General features: G+C 37.7%; 1 protein-coding gene across 8 annotated transcripts in view; it reads right to left on the reverse strand.

Annotated features, from left to right (window-relative positions):
- ptprt (protein tyrosine phosphatase receptor type T) overlaps nucleotides 1-16312 on the reverse strand; it is a 336999-nt gene that overhangs the window by 276820 nt on the left and 43867 nt on the right. For all 8 annotated transcript variants that reach the window (XM_080890788.1, XM_080890791.1, XM_080890787.1 and 5 more), the window contains exon 2: nucleotides 12007-12132. In XM_080890788.1, the coding sequence (XP_080746914.1) occupies nucleotides 12007-12132 (126 nt within the window). The remainder of the gene's footprint in view (nucleotides 1-12006; nucleotides 12133-16312) is intronic.

Below are 16312 nucleotides of genomic sequence, written 5' to 3' on the forward strand. Positions count from 1 at the left end.
ACAGGTAGGCACACGCAAACACACACTATCAGTGTGCTGAAAGGCACATTTGACTCACATGCACAGTAATATAGAGCCCACAGCTGGGTGTAGGGTATATAATTTAACCACTAACTGCAAATGAAGAAACACATCAGGGGCTCAGATTAGATGGAGCTGGCAGAGATGGAAAATGAAACAGAGGCCATCGATGATGTCTTTGTGCTTTGTGTTCTCCCCCCCTCTCTCTCTCTCCTTCTGGTTATCACCTTCTTTTCCTTCCTTGTCTGTCATTTTTAGACATTATTGCCTTTCTTTTAGTGTTTGTCCCATTCAGTCTGCCCCACTCTCTCTCGCTACCCCTTCCACACACAGTCACCCCCACACACTCACATATAAACACAGAGTTATCACTGGCCTACAGGGACTCATTACTTCTGTGATCCAAGGCTTTTATATGGTGGCTTGGTCTTAAAAATGGGCATTTATTGCTCCCCCTGATAAATAGTGCATGTGTGTGTGAGTGTGTTTGTTACTGAATCTGCTGTTTACTGGGTTTCTTTGGAAAATATATATACAGAAAATGCATATTGTGTTGCAGAATGAGTGTGTTTAAGTGTGTATTGAAAAGACAGATAGTCAAAGCAAGAAATGAAAAACAGCAAAGGTCATGTGTGACTGTTGAAGCAGTGACTATCACTTGAACAGATGATGGACAAGATTCTCTGACACCCCAGCGTGAATGGACTGCAAACAAAAATTATTATTTCTATCTTCCCAGGGATCTCATTCTAGAACCAGAGAAAGGGCAAACATAGTGCTTATAAAGTCTGAATAAAAGAGAAGAAGCCAATTGTGTTTTCTTTCAGGAGCAATAAGGGTGTAAAGAAGTAATCACAAACACTCAAACTTGCCTAAAGGAAAAGTAAGACAGAGGTTCAGTCACTGTAGGTGAATACACTCTCAGCTTATCTGTGTGTGTAAAATGCCAAGGCTACAGAAGGACAGTTGAGGAGTGGATTGAACTGCAGAGGTAGTTTGAGAAGTTTCTATGGACATCTTGATACTTTCATTTCGCTGTAAGGCTGGGTCACTGTTTACTTGCCCTTTGCTGTAGTGTGATTGCATGAGCACTGACTCTCCATAGTGAAAGGTTAGTGGGAAGTATAAGTTTGGGAAAGGGTCAAAGAAAGTGCCAATGAGGTCAATAGTAAACCACTGGAAAGAAAGAGCAAAGAACTATTAGACTTTCTCAACACAGAAAGTGAAGAGTAATAAAACACAGAATTGGCACGGCACCTGGGGGTCCTGGCCTGGCTTCACCATCTTTCACATTCTACCTCGCGCCCTCTCTCATGGCTGGCATTCCCTCACCTTGGGGGATTTCCTCGGGCGTGTTGCTACAGCTGGCATGGGATTGGCAGCGGCACCTATTTATTCTCACCTCATCATCCAGCCCATAAAACCACCGTGTCGAGTTCGAATCTTTGGCTGTCTCATGGACAACTAGTTAGACTTTCTCTTGATTATTTCCGAGTGAACGCCTCTTGTGCTCATCACATTTTCTTCTCCACTTTCAGATTTCGCACAGTTGGTCATCTTCACGTTCAGCACTTCGGGCTCTAGAGAGCTGTTGACCTCCCTCACCTGCCTGCCCACTTTCCCTCTGTCTTCCATTCAGAGAGATTCATAAATATTATTGCTGGAGACTGCTTCAAAGTTTACCAGTCAGATAATCCATCTATCTTCATCTTCCATGCTCTCTGTGAATATACACCACTGCTTTAATGGCTTTACTCAGAAAGATACCAACAGCTCCAAAAAGCTCTCAGAGCGACATTTCACTGGAAGCCACGATTCCCTTGCTCATTTTAAAGTGAAGGAGACTTTTTTTTATTTCTCTGTATTTAGCCAGGAAAAAAGCTTGCCGAAGAGCGTAGTTTTATAAAAAGGTGTTCCTTTTAGTTATGTGATCACACTCTACTCACTGGTTATGCTGAAGGTCTAAATCTGAAGGTGGAGACCAAATCTTGTGCTATAAAATGGGCAATTATCTTCCATAGTTTTCATTTTTTTAGATGACTTAAGGAATATAATGACTGCCAGAATCAGATGTAAATAATCACTTTTAATGACAGTCACATTCCTGTTTCTTATCCAAAAATATGAGAATGTATAAACTCTTTATTAAGTACATTGCTAGTACTCAGTTGCGCCCCAATTTGCCTTCCTTATTGCTTTCATTCTTTGTGGCAAAAATTCAGCCAGTTTCTAGAAATTTGTTTCCATGTTGACATGAAAGCGTCAAGCAGTTGCTGCACATTAGGAAGCTAAACATCCTCGATACAAATCTTCAGTTCCCAAAGTGCATACTGAATTTAATTCTGGAAGTCTTTGGTGTACAGTGAACTCATTGCTATGGTCAAAAATAAAGATGGTTGTGCATGAAAGTGTTAGTAGATTCAGAACTACTCAGACCAGTCCACAGGGCACCAACAACCATGCTACGTTTAAAGTTACTTTAAAAACCGTTCATCCCCATTCTCAGGCTCAGTTTGAACTTCAGCAGGTCGACGTGACCATGTCTTCATGGCTAAATGCATTGAGTTGATACCTTGTGATTGGTTAACTAACCAGCTGAGGAAAAGGTGTACCTAACAAAGTGACTTGTGAGTGTAAACTTCTGCTACACTCTCCTCTTGTTTTGCTGCCCTGATGTGTTTGAGTGTGTTTCTGACCCGGGAAAGTGTATGTATATGTTAGCTGTGCATAACCCATAGATCATTACATATAATATTATTTACAAGGTCAGACTTCATTGCAATCAAATTAACGGTGAATAAAATTCCTTTATATTGATTTGTTTTCTCATCTAATTTATTTTCCACTCACAGAAGCAAGTGCTGTACGTGGGCAACATTATGTATGTAGATTTGAAGCTTTCTTTGCTTAGGGCAGTTGCTTTTTAATAAAATATTTTAATTTGTTGTTAGTCACTAATTGGAACATTTGTCATCCAGATTTATGTGTGGACATTTATGTGTGGCCTGCCATGACTGTGTAGTGAATAAAACATTATCTGAATGTAACACACGAGTACTTTTCTGATCTTGTTGCGAGTACAACAATCATGACTGTAAGGGAATTCAGCTGTTTAGTAACAATAACAATCAATAACACTAGAAAATAATGTAACACAATCACACTACCCACTTGCTGCCATCTGTAATAATTGTATATAATTCCTCACATACAAGGTCTTAAATAATCAGGCCCCATCTTATCTTAATGACCTTGTAGTACCATATCACCCTATTAGAGCACTTCGCTCTCACACTGCAGGCTTACTTGTTGTTCCTAGAGTCTTTAAAAGTAGAATGGGAGGCAACTGAGTTTTCAGGCCCCTCTTCTGTGGAACCAGCTTCCAGTTTGGATTCGGGAGACAGACACTATCTCTACTTTCAAGATTAGGCTTAAAACTTTCCTTTTTGCAAAAGCATATAGTTAGGGCTGGACCAGGTGACCCTGAATCCTCCCTTAGTTATGCTGCAATAGACATAGGCTGCCAGGGATTCCCATGATGCATTGAGATTTTCCTTTCCAGTCACCTTTCTCACTCACTATGTGTTAATAGACCTCTCTGCATTGAATCATATCTGTTATTAATCTCTGTCTCTCTTCCACAGCATTTCTTTCATCCTGTCTTCCTTCTCTCACCCCAACCAGTCGCAGCAGATGGCCCCGCCCCTCCCTGAGCCTGGTTCTGCCGGAGGTTTCTTCCTGTTAAAAGGGAGTTTTTCCTTCCCACTGTCGCCAAAGTGCTTGCTCATAGGGGGTCATATGATTGTTGGGTTGTTCTCTGTATCTATCATTGTACGATCTACTGTACAACATAAAGCGCCTTGAGGCGACTGTTGTTGTGATTTGGCGCTATATAAATAAAATTCAATTGAATTGAATTAATTCTTAAATTAATCCTTTAGCAGCCCTTTTATTTCCACAACAAGAGTCTGTTTGATGTAAAATTCTGTGTAGCAGTTAAAATGACATGGGACAAAGTGGTTCACCTATATAACAACTGTTTAAACCTAACTGTCCATGTAATTCTAGAGGTGCCAGTTGGGTGTTTGTCTTCTTTATACTAAAGTTCAAAGCAAATGAACAGTGGCAACAGCTTTTTCTCAGGTAACAGAAAAAATTGGGGGCTTTGCGCAGTGTCTGTCAGTTTGCTTGTGTCGCTTTTGCGCCATCTGTCCTTTTCTCAGCTCTACTTTGCTTCTTCCTTCCCACCCACAAATCAGAAATGCAATCAAGCTGGCTCCAACAAGGACCCTCGAATCACCACTAGCGGCTAAAAAAGCTCACGGTATATTTAACCTCTGTACCCATCAGCAGCCACTTGAAAAACACTCCCTTGCCTGCCTGTGCACGCACACACACAGTTTTATGCTCTCATTACTATACTCAAGCACACTATACCATGTGAGTGTCTTTGTTTGTGGACTGTACTTGTTTTAGTTTTTAACTAAATACGTGTATGTGTGTGTGTTTGTGTGTGTGCGTGTTCAGTTTTTGTCACTACTGAGTGGTGAGGCACTCTCTGATTAGCACCCATTTGTTTTCAGATGATCTTAGAACAAAATAAGAGGCAGCGCTGACAAGAGGACAGACACGGCAGGATTAAAATACACACGGATGTCAAAATACAGTTTGAGACAGTTCAAACATACTTTTCTGTCAAGCTGTCAAATTGTAAAAAAAAGAAAAACGATTGAGAGAAACCGAGAGCCACATTTAGGACAAAGACGCCTCAGGAGGAATGAATGCATTGCAGAGAAAGAAGGTCCAGGAATAGAGGAAGAAAAAAGAAAGAAGAAAAGAAAGAGCAAAGACAGGCAGAGCTGTAAGCTTTGTGAAACACGGTTTGGGCCCTGGATTGACAGTCACTGCAAACATCAACACTGCAAATGACAGGGTACACCAGCAAAAAGGCACCCATTCAAACACTCGCACAAACCTCTGGCACTGTTAGCAAAACTCTGGATAGCCTTTGTTAAAATCACCTAAACCCTCAAGAAGGAATAAAAAAGGCAGCATATTTCATTTGGCTGTCAAACTTTTTGGAACCCTGTAAAGCGCCAAAGGATAGAAAATTAGCAGTGTGTAAAACCAAAAACATAAAAGACTTAGTAAAGACTGGGCTATGTGAAAGTCAAACACTTGCATGCAGAAAATAGAACGGGTAGCTCACGTCAAATGACTACGATCACTTTGCTGGCATGTGGATGAAGTTGATTTTTGGCAATGTTGGCCATTTTTGACTCTATAATATAGTTGGAAAATACAATTTCAATCTTGCAGCTTGCTGTCATTTATAGTCGTCGTGCAGCATGGGTTGCCCCACACAGGTGTTTTCACTTGTGCCTGATTAGACCACTTCTCAGGACTGTGGGGGCGTGTATATATTGACTGACATCTCCCTCGAGCTGCAGCTGTCTGGACAACATATCTTTGTTTGCTGCAACTGGTCAGACTATTTTTGGTGATATAATTAACGGGGTAGCTGTGCTTCAACCAGAGCAGAGGTTTAACTAGCTGGAATGATTGACTGCATCTATTTAGCCTTCAGAACTGTGCAACTGTGTGAGTCTGTCCAATACAGGTTTTTATTTTCTTGGGTGCAGGTACACATATTGCACTAGAACTGAAAAATCGTGGCGTTATAACATAACAGGAACTAACCATTAGCCAGTGTATTCCAAGTGTTTATGACTGGTTAGTTAGGTGCGCATCACAGGTGGTATAGGTCTTGTAAGACCATGCTAAACAACCATAAACATTGGTAAACCTTGTTCAATTGCACAACAAACATTCCTGTACATGCAACCAGTATCCAACACCCCTAACAATATTTATATAGCATATATGAAACTATAATAGTAACTGTTAGAGTTAACTATCCAGATTTTCACAGGTGACTATCCTGTTTTTTCCATGTTGCAACTTCATTATATTATTATGACATACTATTTTTTTTCTATGGACCTTCAACACCGTGTAGAGTAAGCCCACATACTGTTTCATACTTATTAACTGTACACCTGTCTTGAAGAGATTTTTTATCTTTCTGATAATGCTAATCATGCTCTGTTCTCTTTTAATCCCTCTGTATTATCTTGCACTTGCTTTAATATTCGTATCTGTATTTCAGCTGCAACAACAACCCAATTTCCCTTCAGGGCTCATTAAATCTTCATCTACTTTGTCTCATTCACAGAAAGGCTAGAAAGACATTGTCTGTCAATGCTGAAATCATTAATGAACATGTTTCTGTTGTTATCTGGGTTCAAAAACACAGAGCACACACAAACACAACAACAACAGCCAATTGGGTGCTATTATGAACACTGTCTCTTTCCAGAGTTAAGAAATAAAGGTTTCAGAGACAATATCAGCCATAAACACATGAGACATACCAGATGCATGACAACTGTAAAAGTGTAACACACACACACTGGCTGAGGGTTTCTGTAAGTGCTGAACAGAGACTCAAAGAGAAAACAAGAGCAAAGGATATACTCTTCTTTGAATGGTCCTCCTCTGTGACAGAATTAAGTCTCTTTCCATTTCCACCTGAACCCCTCAGCCCCTTAAATCTCTTGTTTCTGTGTGTCTGACAGTAAGAAATATGTCAAGTCTACTTCACACTATTTTACAGCACAGAAAGGTCCAAATTAAAACAATAGGTGGTTTTATGGTAACCTACTGAAAGTTCTCCATGCTCCCCAATTTGCCTTTTCGTGCAGATAAGTCAGTAAGTAAAGTAAGACTCAGTGGAGTAAGAGTCATTAAGGAAGTCTCAACTCTTTGTGTCATTTTTCTTTTGGTTTCCTTTACTTTCTGTCACTGTCATATATTTTTCTAGATGCCTGTCTGCCCTCATCACTCTCTTTTGTGTGTTTTTGCATCATTATGTGGAGTTCTTTTGAGCCTCCTGTCAATCGTTACCTCACATTCACTCCATCCTCACTCTCCAAAATCACTTGATTTCCATTTTAGTTTTATTATTTCAGTCATTTTGCCACATTTAACTTTTCCTACTATCTATATGAATGAAATGCTGCCATCTGGATTTATGTATTTTTGTTTCTTCACACATACAATAACGCAGGAATAAATTTAAATGTTTTTTTTTATTAGGTTTGTATATGTTGATAATGAAGGTGGTAATTTTTCTCTGTCTTTATTTATCAATACATTGCTGCCCACCATCTAAAATCGCTCACCTTTTGTTGTATTTTTCTGTCTCCGTATCTTTACTCTTCCACTTCCTTACTTTAACTCCCCCCTTCATGCTCTCCCTCTGATCATTTTTCACATTTCAGATTGTGGCCGTGTTGACGGGTGCTGAAAACATTGACTTGCTTTGATGTTTGATGTTTGCTGCTTGTGTAAGTTTGTCTCGCTGAGCCTAGGGTTTGAAGGTAATAAGAGGTATGAGATATGAGTGTGAGTGGGGAGCTAGGCAGCGGGTACAGAAAAAAAGCAGAAAAAAAACGTTTTCCTTCGGCGATTTGCAGGTTTGCAAAACTTGGACAATGAAAAAAGAATTGCTGCAATGGCATTTTAAAAAAATTATTATCCTATATGTATTATTATTATTATTATTATTATTATGAAAAATGCTAGCCAGAGCTCAACTAATACTTCCAAAGTGTAGTCTACTGGCCAAAACTTCCATCTAAATAAAACAATAAGTCAAGCAAATAAACATTAAATAGCATAATAGTAAATAAATGAATGAGTTTTATGCTTCTAAAGAGTCATCAAAAATAAAAGGTGCAAAGTACAGAAAAAAATCAAAGACTGGAATCTGAGTATGTTTTTGATATTTGTAGGATCGATTTTGTTTTGTAGTGATATACATAAACATGTCATATACATTGTACCATTTACTTCATGAACTCTCAGGATTAGATCATTGGGTCTTTGTATATGTTATCAGGGATGGAAAAACAGTCATGCCATCTAATCTCGTCACATCTCTAAGTTGTCAGAGGTGTGGATTATATCATCACCAAGTCAGTACAGATGATGAAAGAAGACGTTAAAGCGCTGATTCAAATCGTGCCTTACCACGAGATCTATGAGCTGTCAGGGTTATGGACTATATGACAAAGATGTCTAAATGGCGGTGGAGACAGAGAAATGGAGAGAGCGATGGTGCCAATCCAATCTTGTCATATCTACAAACTGTCAAGTGTGGGTTATGCTCTATGACAACCATATCAGTCACATCAATATTATGGAGGTGAGGCGAGAAAGAGGATTATATGACTTATATGTATGACTTTGTTGATAATGGAGGAGAAGAGACAAAAGCAAGGGTTTGCTGTTTGCTTCTGCATTCATGCAGGCTACATGCTGTCCCCAAACTGGCAGAAAACATCTAACACATTAGACACTCACCTTTGTGAATGTACAGTAGATACACATTTGTAGGTTTACAATATTTTAAACATTTAAGCTTATTTTTGAGGTTTAAATGGTTAAATGCGGTTCGAGGTTAATTCAAATATTCTTAAAAACATTTGATAGTTTTAAGAACGTCTTTTTTCATATCTTAGCTCAGTGAAACCAACCTTTTTTTTCAACATTTCAGACTAAATTATTGACACTACTGACTCATTGCAAAGAGACCCGGCACACAGAATGCACTTGCCTTGACACAGCCCTGTAGTTGGTGGAGTTTTCAGCTTTTTTCTGGGCTAAATAAAACACAGCGGTAATATCCTTATGACTTTTTTTTCACTTTTATTGTCCATTTTCCTTTCATGTTTTTTTTCACAGTCAGATCTATTGCCACTGCTCAATGGAGATTACAAAAATACTTCAGAACATGTAAGTGTGTTGCTGTAATAGTTTTATGTTGCATCAGGGCCTGCAACTAACATCCCAGCTATAGCCTGCTTTGATCTAATAACCTACTGATGAAATTCATGTGAAGATGTTTTAGTAGCATCTCCTTCACACGCTTTTAGATCTGATATTACTCTTACAGATGTAGTTCAATATGATGTCAAGTTTGATGATATTTTTTTAGGACAATCCTAAAAGATGATACAGATATTTCAACATAAAGTAATCGTCCATCCATGTTTAACTGAAGTATAACCACAGGTGATTAACAAATGTAAAGAAAAAAAGATCTTCACAGACCTACACTTGACAAATGCTTGGAAACAGTGATATTTTTAAAGTGTGAACATTAATGTGCAAAGGTTTTGAGCAACCCCTCATTTTTTTACATTTTGTTTCCATTTTGCTATTTTTTCAATTGATCTTGAGCAATAGGTTTTCAGACTTCCTGAGGGCTTTTTTCTTTGGACATTGACTGCTCGTTCACATATTTTTAGTTGAGTCATCATACCTGACCCTTATCAGAGGAATGTTTTGTTGGTAGTTTGTTTGTTAAACCAATTGTTTAAGCATAAAAAAAGCACCTAAATCAAGTGATGAGCCAGCATTACGTCTAAAAATAACAAAAATCTGAGCACAGATTTTAAATGGTATCTTTTGAGACTTTGTTTGTGGCAGCTTGGTGCACAAACACATAATCTGTCCCCATCTCTTTAGTTGAATCTATGAAAAATACCAATGTTAACACATCTTCACAGATATAAAATACCCTAAGAGCTATTAGCTAAGAAACTTCTTGTATTGTGGAATGGTTTGAAGTGTGTCCATAGAAAATTTAGGAAACCCAAATAGAAAGACAATAAAAGGACAAAAATGTAAGGCCTAAAAAAACTATCTACAGCAGATGAGCAGCTGACGAAAACCACATCTTTAGACCTGACACATGATGTATTTATACACCTCATCTATTTTATATTTACCCAATGTTTAAGAAGTCTCATTTACCACTAATAAAAGTAGTTTAACAGGGATAGCTTTGCCCTGAAAGAGCAAGATACTGATATTGTATTATAGTCATCTGGGCAGAAGCATTAAAAGACTTAACAAAATGAGAAAAAAAATGAGACACAGACAAAGAGCTTGACAGACAATTTGTTCTTGTCCTGGCTTATCAGATCTGTAGCTATCAGGGCAAAGTGTGCAGCTGATAAGTCTATGATGAGGATGGCTTATAGGCCATGATGGATATCACCAGTGACAACCACCACCCACAAGGATAGATGAGACAGATAACTGACATAAGACATACATACTAAGAGCCAGATGTCTGGCATAGCCTTCATGCCCATTCACTCGTATCAGATCTTCAGTACAAGATCTTACTGTGGTGAGCAGAGGCAGTGGCTGACAGACCTATTATTGCACCAAACTGACATGTCAGAGGCAGAGAATTATTGGAGGGAGACATGATGATGATATATTGGGGCAATAATTGACATGACTACAAGATAATAAATGATGGTGAGAGAAATAAGACCATTGGTTACAATATGATAATTATATAGTAATTAATTACAGAGGGGAAATGGCAAGGAGCAAAACAGAGGGATGTACTTTCCTGTAATAATATTAATCGCTGTTACAGTAAGTCATTATTTTTTATTGGCTAGCAGGGACACAAAAACATATTCTGCTTTGTCAAACCTGGTTTCCATTTCAAATCCTCACTATCTGACAGCATTATTTCTCCACAGTAACATTAGAATCTACATCAAAGTGACATGGAATAAAGTGAATATAAGTAAAATTCTGTCACTGTTGTATATTTTCTCAATAAAAGACCATGATTCATAAGTTTCCAGCTCTACAACATAGTCCCAGAACAGAAAATGTGTTTCAGTCTGATTTGGATATTAACATATTAAGGATTAAGGTTTGAAAGAGAAAAATAATGCCCTTACTGGCATTTAAAATAATTTGAATAGCTTTGAATTTTAATGCTGCATTGCTAATAGATTTTTTGATAAACAGTCTTGTCAGTCAAAGAAGTAAATTTGGCAACAAGAAGAAGGTGACTCAAGTTATAGACAGAGAAATGTAAGAGAGAGTGTGTGAAAAAGAGCATGTGGGAAAGCAGGCGTGTTAGAAAGTGAGACAGTGGGCGAGATAAAGAGAGCATAAGGGCAGAACTGTGTGAGAGAACGAGATGGATAGACATGCAGTCTGATTGCCATTTGGCGTTTGATAAGTAGAAAGTGACCCAGCTGAGGTCATGTCACGATACTGACTGTGCCAACTCAGAAGGACAGAAGGAGAGATGAAGATATAGAGAGAAAAAAATTACCACAAATTCATATGCAAATAGGAGACTAATAAAGTGTTTATCCTACAACTTTAAAAGTAATGTCTGTACAATTAAACGCTGTAGTTCTTGGTAAGCCAAGACCTCCAAATCCCTGTAAAAACAATTACTTAATCAGGTAATAAACCACTACAACATCTACAGAATTCTGGAAGTATCTACCATTGATCTTTTTGTTTGTTGTTGTTTTTTTTTTAACTATATACAACAATGACTTAATGTTAGAGATATGTGAAATTGATTTATTCTTAAAATGAAAAACTGTCCTTTAAAATGACTGATAGTGGGCTCCTTACAAAAATAAGTATTGCTACATTAGTGTAATTCTGAAACGTCACAGGAACACTAACTTTTTTTGTTTCTTTACCAAAATAAGACAGAAATAAAAGAGAGTCATTTCCTGTTCTAATGAATGCAGAAATATGAAAATAAATTATAATCCAGAAAAAGTATATTTTTTCTGCTACATACATGATGCTTTCGGTCCTGTTATAAAAATGTAGCAAATGGTAATCATTCCTTATCTATTATAAAATCACATAATATTGTACATGATTTTTATGTTTGATTTTATCAACCTAATGTTAACTACAACTGACCAAGACTAGAAAGGATTTGATTTAATTTAATTTGGTTGTGATACAAAAATCAAAACCATAACCATGACAATAATTATAATGGGTCTCATTATAGACACCATACAAAAACTTGAACTACAATACAGAGAGACATATGTAGAATCTTACCAGTAGGTAGGGCAGGATCCATGGTGGGCTTTTCCCAGGAGTTGACTTGTTCCCAGGTAAAACCATTGGTTCCCAGAGAAACACTGTATCCACAGCTGCTATATGACTCCTCAAATGTACAGCCACCTACAAAGAAATAGAAAAAGATGCATGCATTTATACATGACGATGAATTCACTGAAGCAGTGGTTGAACCTCAGAACTGCAAATGATAGTCAAAGATGGAAATGTAATGTGTAAGAAAAAAAATGACCAAAATTAAACAAAAAAACTTTAATTGTTATAATTGTTACAGTTTTAGCCTTGAGTTGGTAACAGCTGATAGTTGTAGCAAGTCAATTTGCCCAAAGTTAAAAGTCTTTCAATTGTAGGAAGCAGCAAGCCTTAAGCAATTACTGTCACAAATGCAAAAAAGTAAGATCCAGCACTACATCCGTTTACTAAAAAAGGCATGAGATGAATCATTATTTTTGCATTACTTTAACAAAGAAGGCTTTAAAATGAATGCAATTTGAATCCCATATTGTGGGAACTCGTACTGAGATAGTTGAAGAGTAGAAAGAGGTTATAAAACAATCATGTAATAGCTAATGGTGACCATAAACAGAATTAACAGTAGGGTCTGATCTAATGAAATTCTTAATAATTGAAACTTCTCCCTATTTATGCGACGACAAATACGGTCTTTATAAGCTCCCTTGGTACTGTTAACAATATAATACCAATTAAGTTAACAGCGTGAATTGAAAGTGCCAGTGCAGACAGACACTGTCACAGTTTATCAGGGAAGTGAAGAGAACAGGGGGAGTGAGAAAGAAAGAAAACAGACTTTATGAGAGAGGATGCCTTTGCAAGAGAGAGTGAGAGAGTGAGTGAGGGGCACATGAAGAGAAAGCTCTGTGTGTCAACATGATTAAGTCACAGTGTCTCATCATTATTTCATGGCCCAGCTAAGACACATTTTCCACTGCATTAGCCTTCTCTTTTAGCCTCAAGCACTGCATACACACACATCTGCAACAGAGTCCCTTAATTAGACATATGCTTTGACACACAACCGTTTTAATTTGTTTTGAAGTATTTGAAATTGGAGAACGTCATTGCTTTATTCACGAAATCATTTAATGCTTACTTTTTTTGTCTGCCTCTTTGTCCCAGTCATCCACCGAGGAAATAAATGCCAGTTTAAACTTCATCAAACATGTTTTTAGATTCCAACAAGGCCAAATCAAGATGGCTTATGATGCTTTGTAGAATATTGGCAGCATTTAACTGCAAAATCCTTCTGTAGTGTTGTAGCATAGCTGTTGTGATGAGAGCTTAAACTGTACATCGCCCACTGGCTTGTGAAGTCTTATCTTGAAGCTAGCTTTGAAGTGAGCATTTTGGTCCAGACATGACAAATAAGGGGACATCTGACTAGGAAACTGCATGTTTATGTTGTAGGTAGACCTGGCCTAAAGCTTGCACTGTTTTAAATTAAAAAAATGACCTTAAACTACAATATAAACTCATCTGCACAGTGTTTACTGAGGCTACAGATCAAGTGAGCTAGGCTGTTCTCCTTTAGATGTCTATGCATTCTTACCTTTTTATTGTAACCTAATGATTTGGTTACAAATCATCACGGAATTGCCGCAAATCATCACCTGTTATAAATTGCAAATAATTCAGGTTTAAGGGGCTTTGCATTGGCTTCATTTTTCAGACCTGGATGCTACATAACCGAATTTCCCAGAGGAACCCACCCGAGGGATTAATAAAGTTTTATCTTGTCTTATCTTACATCCATCTTTTACATACAGTCGGTGGATAATGCTGACGTGTCAAGCAAGTGCCCATTTTCTTAAAAAGACTAAGAAACAATGGCTGAGTCACACCTTGTGACTGTGGCTCTGCCTTTTCTCGTCACTACAGACTTGGTGTTGAGAATTAAGGCTAGTTCCAAGCTATGAGGCAGGTGAGACTTCCACAATCCCATTATTGAGGATATAGGATACAGAGAGCTGGAGCATTGTTTACTCATAAAACATGCACAGGTTTAAAATGCACAGCAGATTGCATATCCATATATCCATATATTGATATCTTTAATACACACCCTCTGAATAGGGTCTAAAATATATGATATGGTTTTGATTATGCTTCTTCAAGCAAGCCTTACATCAACTGGGAAATGAATTTGAAAAACATGGGGAAAAAATTCATCCATCTGCATTCCGTTTGAAAAAAATAACCTCCAGCAAAGGGTGAAAACTAGGAAAACACTATTTTTCTCACAGATATGAAAATAACTGTTATAAATTAATCAATACAGAGATAATTAGCCTTTATCGCCCCCTCGTTGTTCAGTGATCTCATTAGAAATGAAAAGAAATCAAAGTGAACTCATTAGAACAGAGGGATAAACAGGCAAAGGGGGGCTGTGGGGTATCTATCAATATTCAATATCAGAACTGCAATTTTAAGGACCACAATCAGGGCACGAGAGAGAGAGAGAGAATTGGCTCACAGCAGTAGCCAAACATTCAGTATGTGTGTGTCAATGCCCCTGATCTAGTTTTGAAATTCAGCACGACTCCTCCCCTCTCTGCACGCAAACATAATCACATGTTCTCAGTCATAAAATGCATTTCCATAATGAAAACATAACACTGCTACTCGAGTGTGATCTGAAGCATAGGCGTGTGTGTGTTCTTGTGTGAAAGTGGATGCGATGGTGAGAATGTGTTGCGGCGGGATGGTACGTGTATGGGCTCATGTATGTGTCATTGCTTTTATGCATCAGCCATTATTGTTTGCGTCTGTGCATATGGTAACGTGTGAATTAGTGTGACACCAAAACAAGCATAATCTCTTTGTGTATGAAGTTTAGCATTAATGTATAGGATATATAAGGATATATAATCAATTAATAATACTGCAGCCTATGCATACATGCACAGATAAAGATACACATGCACAGAGAACAATCACCCCATGTGATGCCTGTTATATGATTATTAATCAAAATTCCCTTAAAATGGGTTTGTGATTCCCTTATTGTTTAAATTTGGCAGCACTGGTTTGCTCTGCTCTTTGGCACTCTGTAGTTTTCTGTTAGTCAGCAAACGTGTTTCCCTAAAATTGTCAACTTCTATGTCATAGCATAATGGAAAACAACTCAGTTTCCATCATCTCGATTAAATAAACCACTTTTCTGAATTACAATAAAATGCAGGAAACAGGAAAAGCATTCATGTTTCACTTACACTCTCGTGAATAGTGTAGCCTATACATGAAAGGTGGCTCATATTGAAAACTGAGCTACATGTACCCAACAATCTGCAGCTCTCTAAATGTATCTGTAAAAGCACAAGACTCCTCCTGTGGGTTTCCAGTAAATGCTGGTGTATTGATGCATGCTGCTTTTAAAAGCGGCTGATATAAAGTCATTGTTCTATCAAAGAGGTTTTTCAGTATTATAGCGCTATTACAGTATCATTTATTGTACCCAGACTCTACTCAATATCTTATCTCATGCATTTTTGTTAGTGAGTCATAATAGTTCCCTTTCTCTATGCTGTGCTGTTTACTTCACTGACATTTTGTTCCTAAAAATAAAAATTAAAAAATTAAAAAATGCATTTGGAAAAACAACGAAGTCTTCCAGGTAGCTAGGGTTGTGCCGATGGATGATGATGTCAGGGACTGACGATAGCCAACTTTTAATGTAATTTCCCCATTGATAGATTAAATTAATGTCATTATTATGAAATGGGCATGCAATGGCTGTGTATGGAGCAGTTACAGTGACCCATCATCATCAAATCTGAGAAAACCGGAGATTGTTCCTAACTGCTGGATGGATGTTTTAAGCTAGAGCACAATGTGACAGTAAATTTGCAGAAAAAGTTCAGCTTTGTTCAGCTTTGAACATAATGTAAACAGCGAGGAGAGTGATGTGAAAAATTTTGCACAGATAAAGACAAACAAACTGGACAATAACTAAACAAAGAACCAGCAAACATTACAACTTTTAAAAATGTTGTCTACCGTCCCTCAAAGGTGAGCACTGTAACGTAAAGTTCATAACTGCAACTTTGCATATCGCTACCTCTTGTGACAGAATTTACCGATGCCAATGACTCTGAGAAAACTATTTTATTGCAAAGTTTTCTGATTTTAAATGCTGATGTGACTGATTGGTCTTTAAGCAGATGGTTTGGTGTCTTCAGTGCCAGAGCATCATTTGTCTTTCAGTCTGCTGTGGTTTAACCACAAAGAATGATCTCAGTCTTACTTTAGCCACTTAATTCCTCCCTTG

Source organism: Rhamphochromis sp. 'chilingali' (genome assembly GCF_963969265.1).
Source record: "Rhamphochromis sp. 'chilingali' genome assembly, chromosome: 9".
In the NCBI taxonomy this organism is placed as follows: Eukaryota; Metazoa; Chordata; class Actinopteri; order Cichliformes; family Cichlidae; genus Rhamphochromis; species Rhamphochromis sp. 'chilingali'.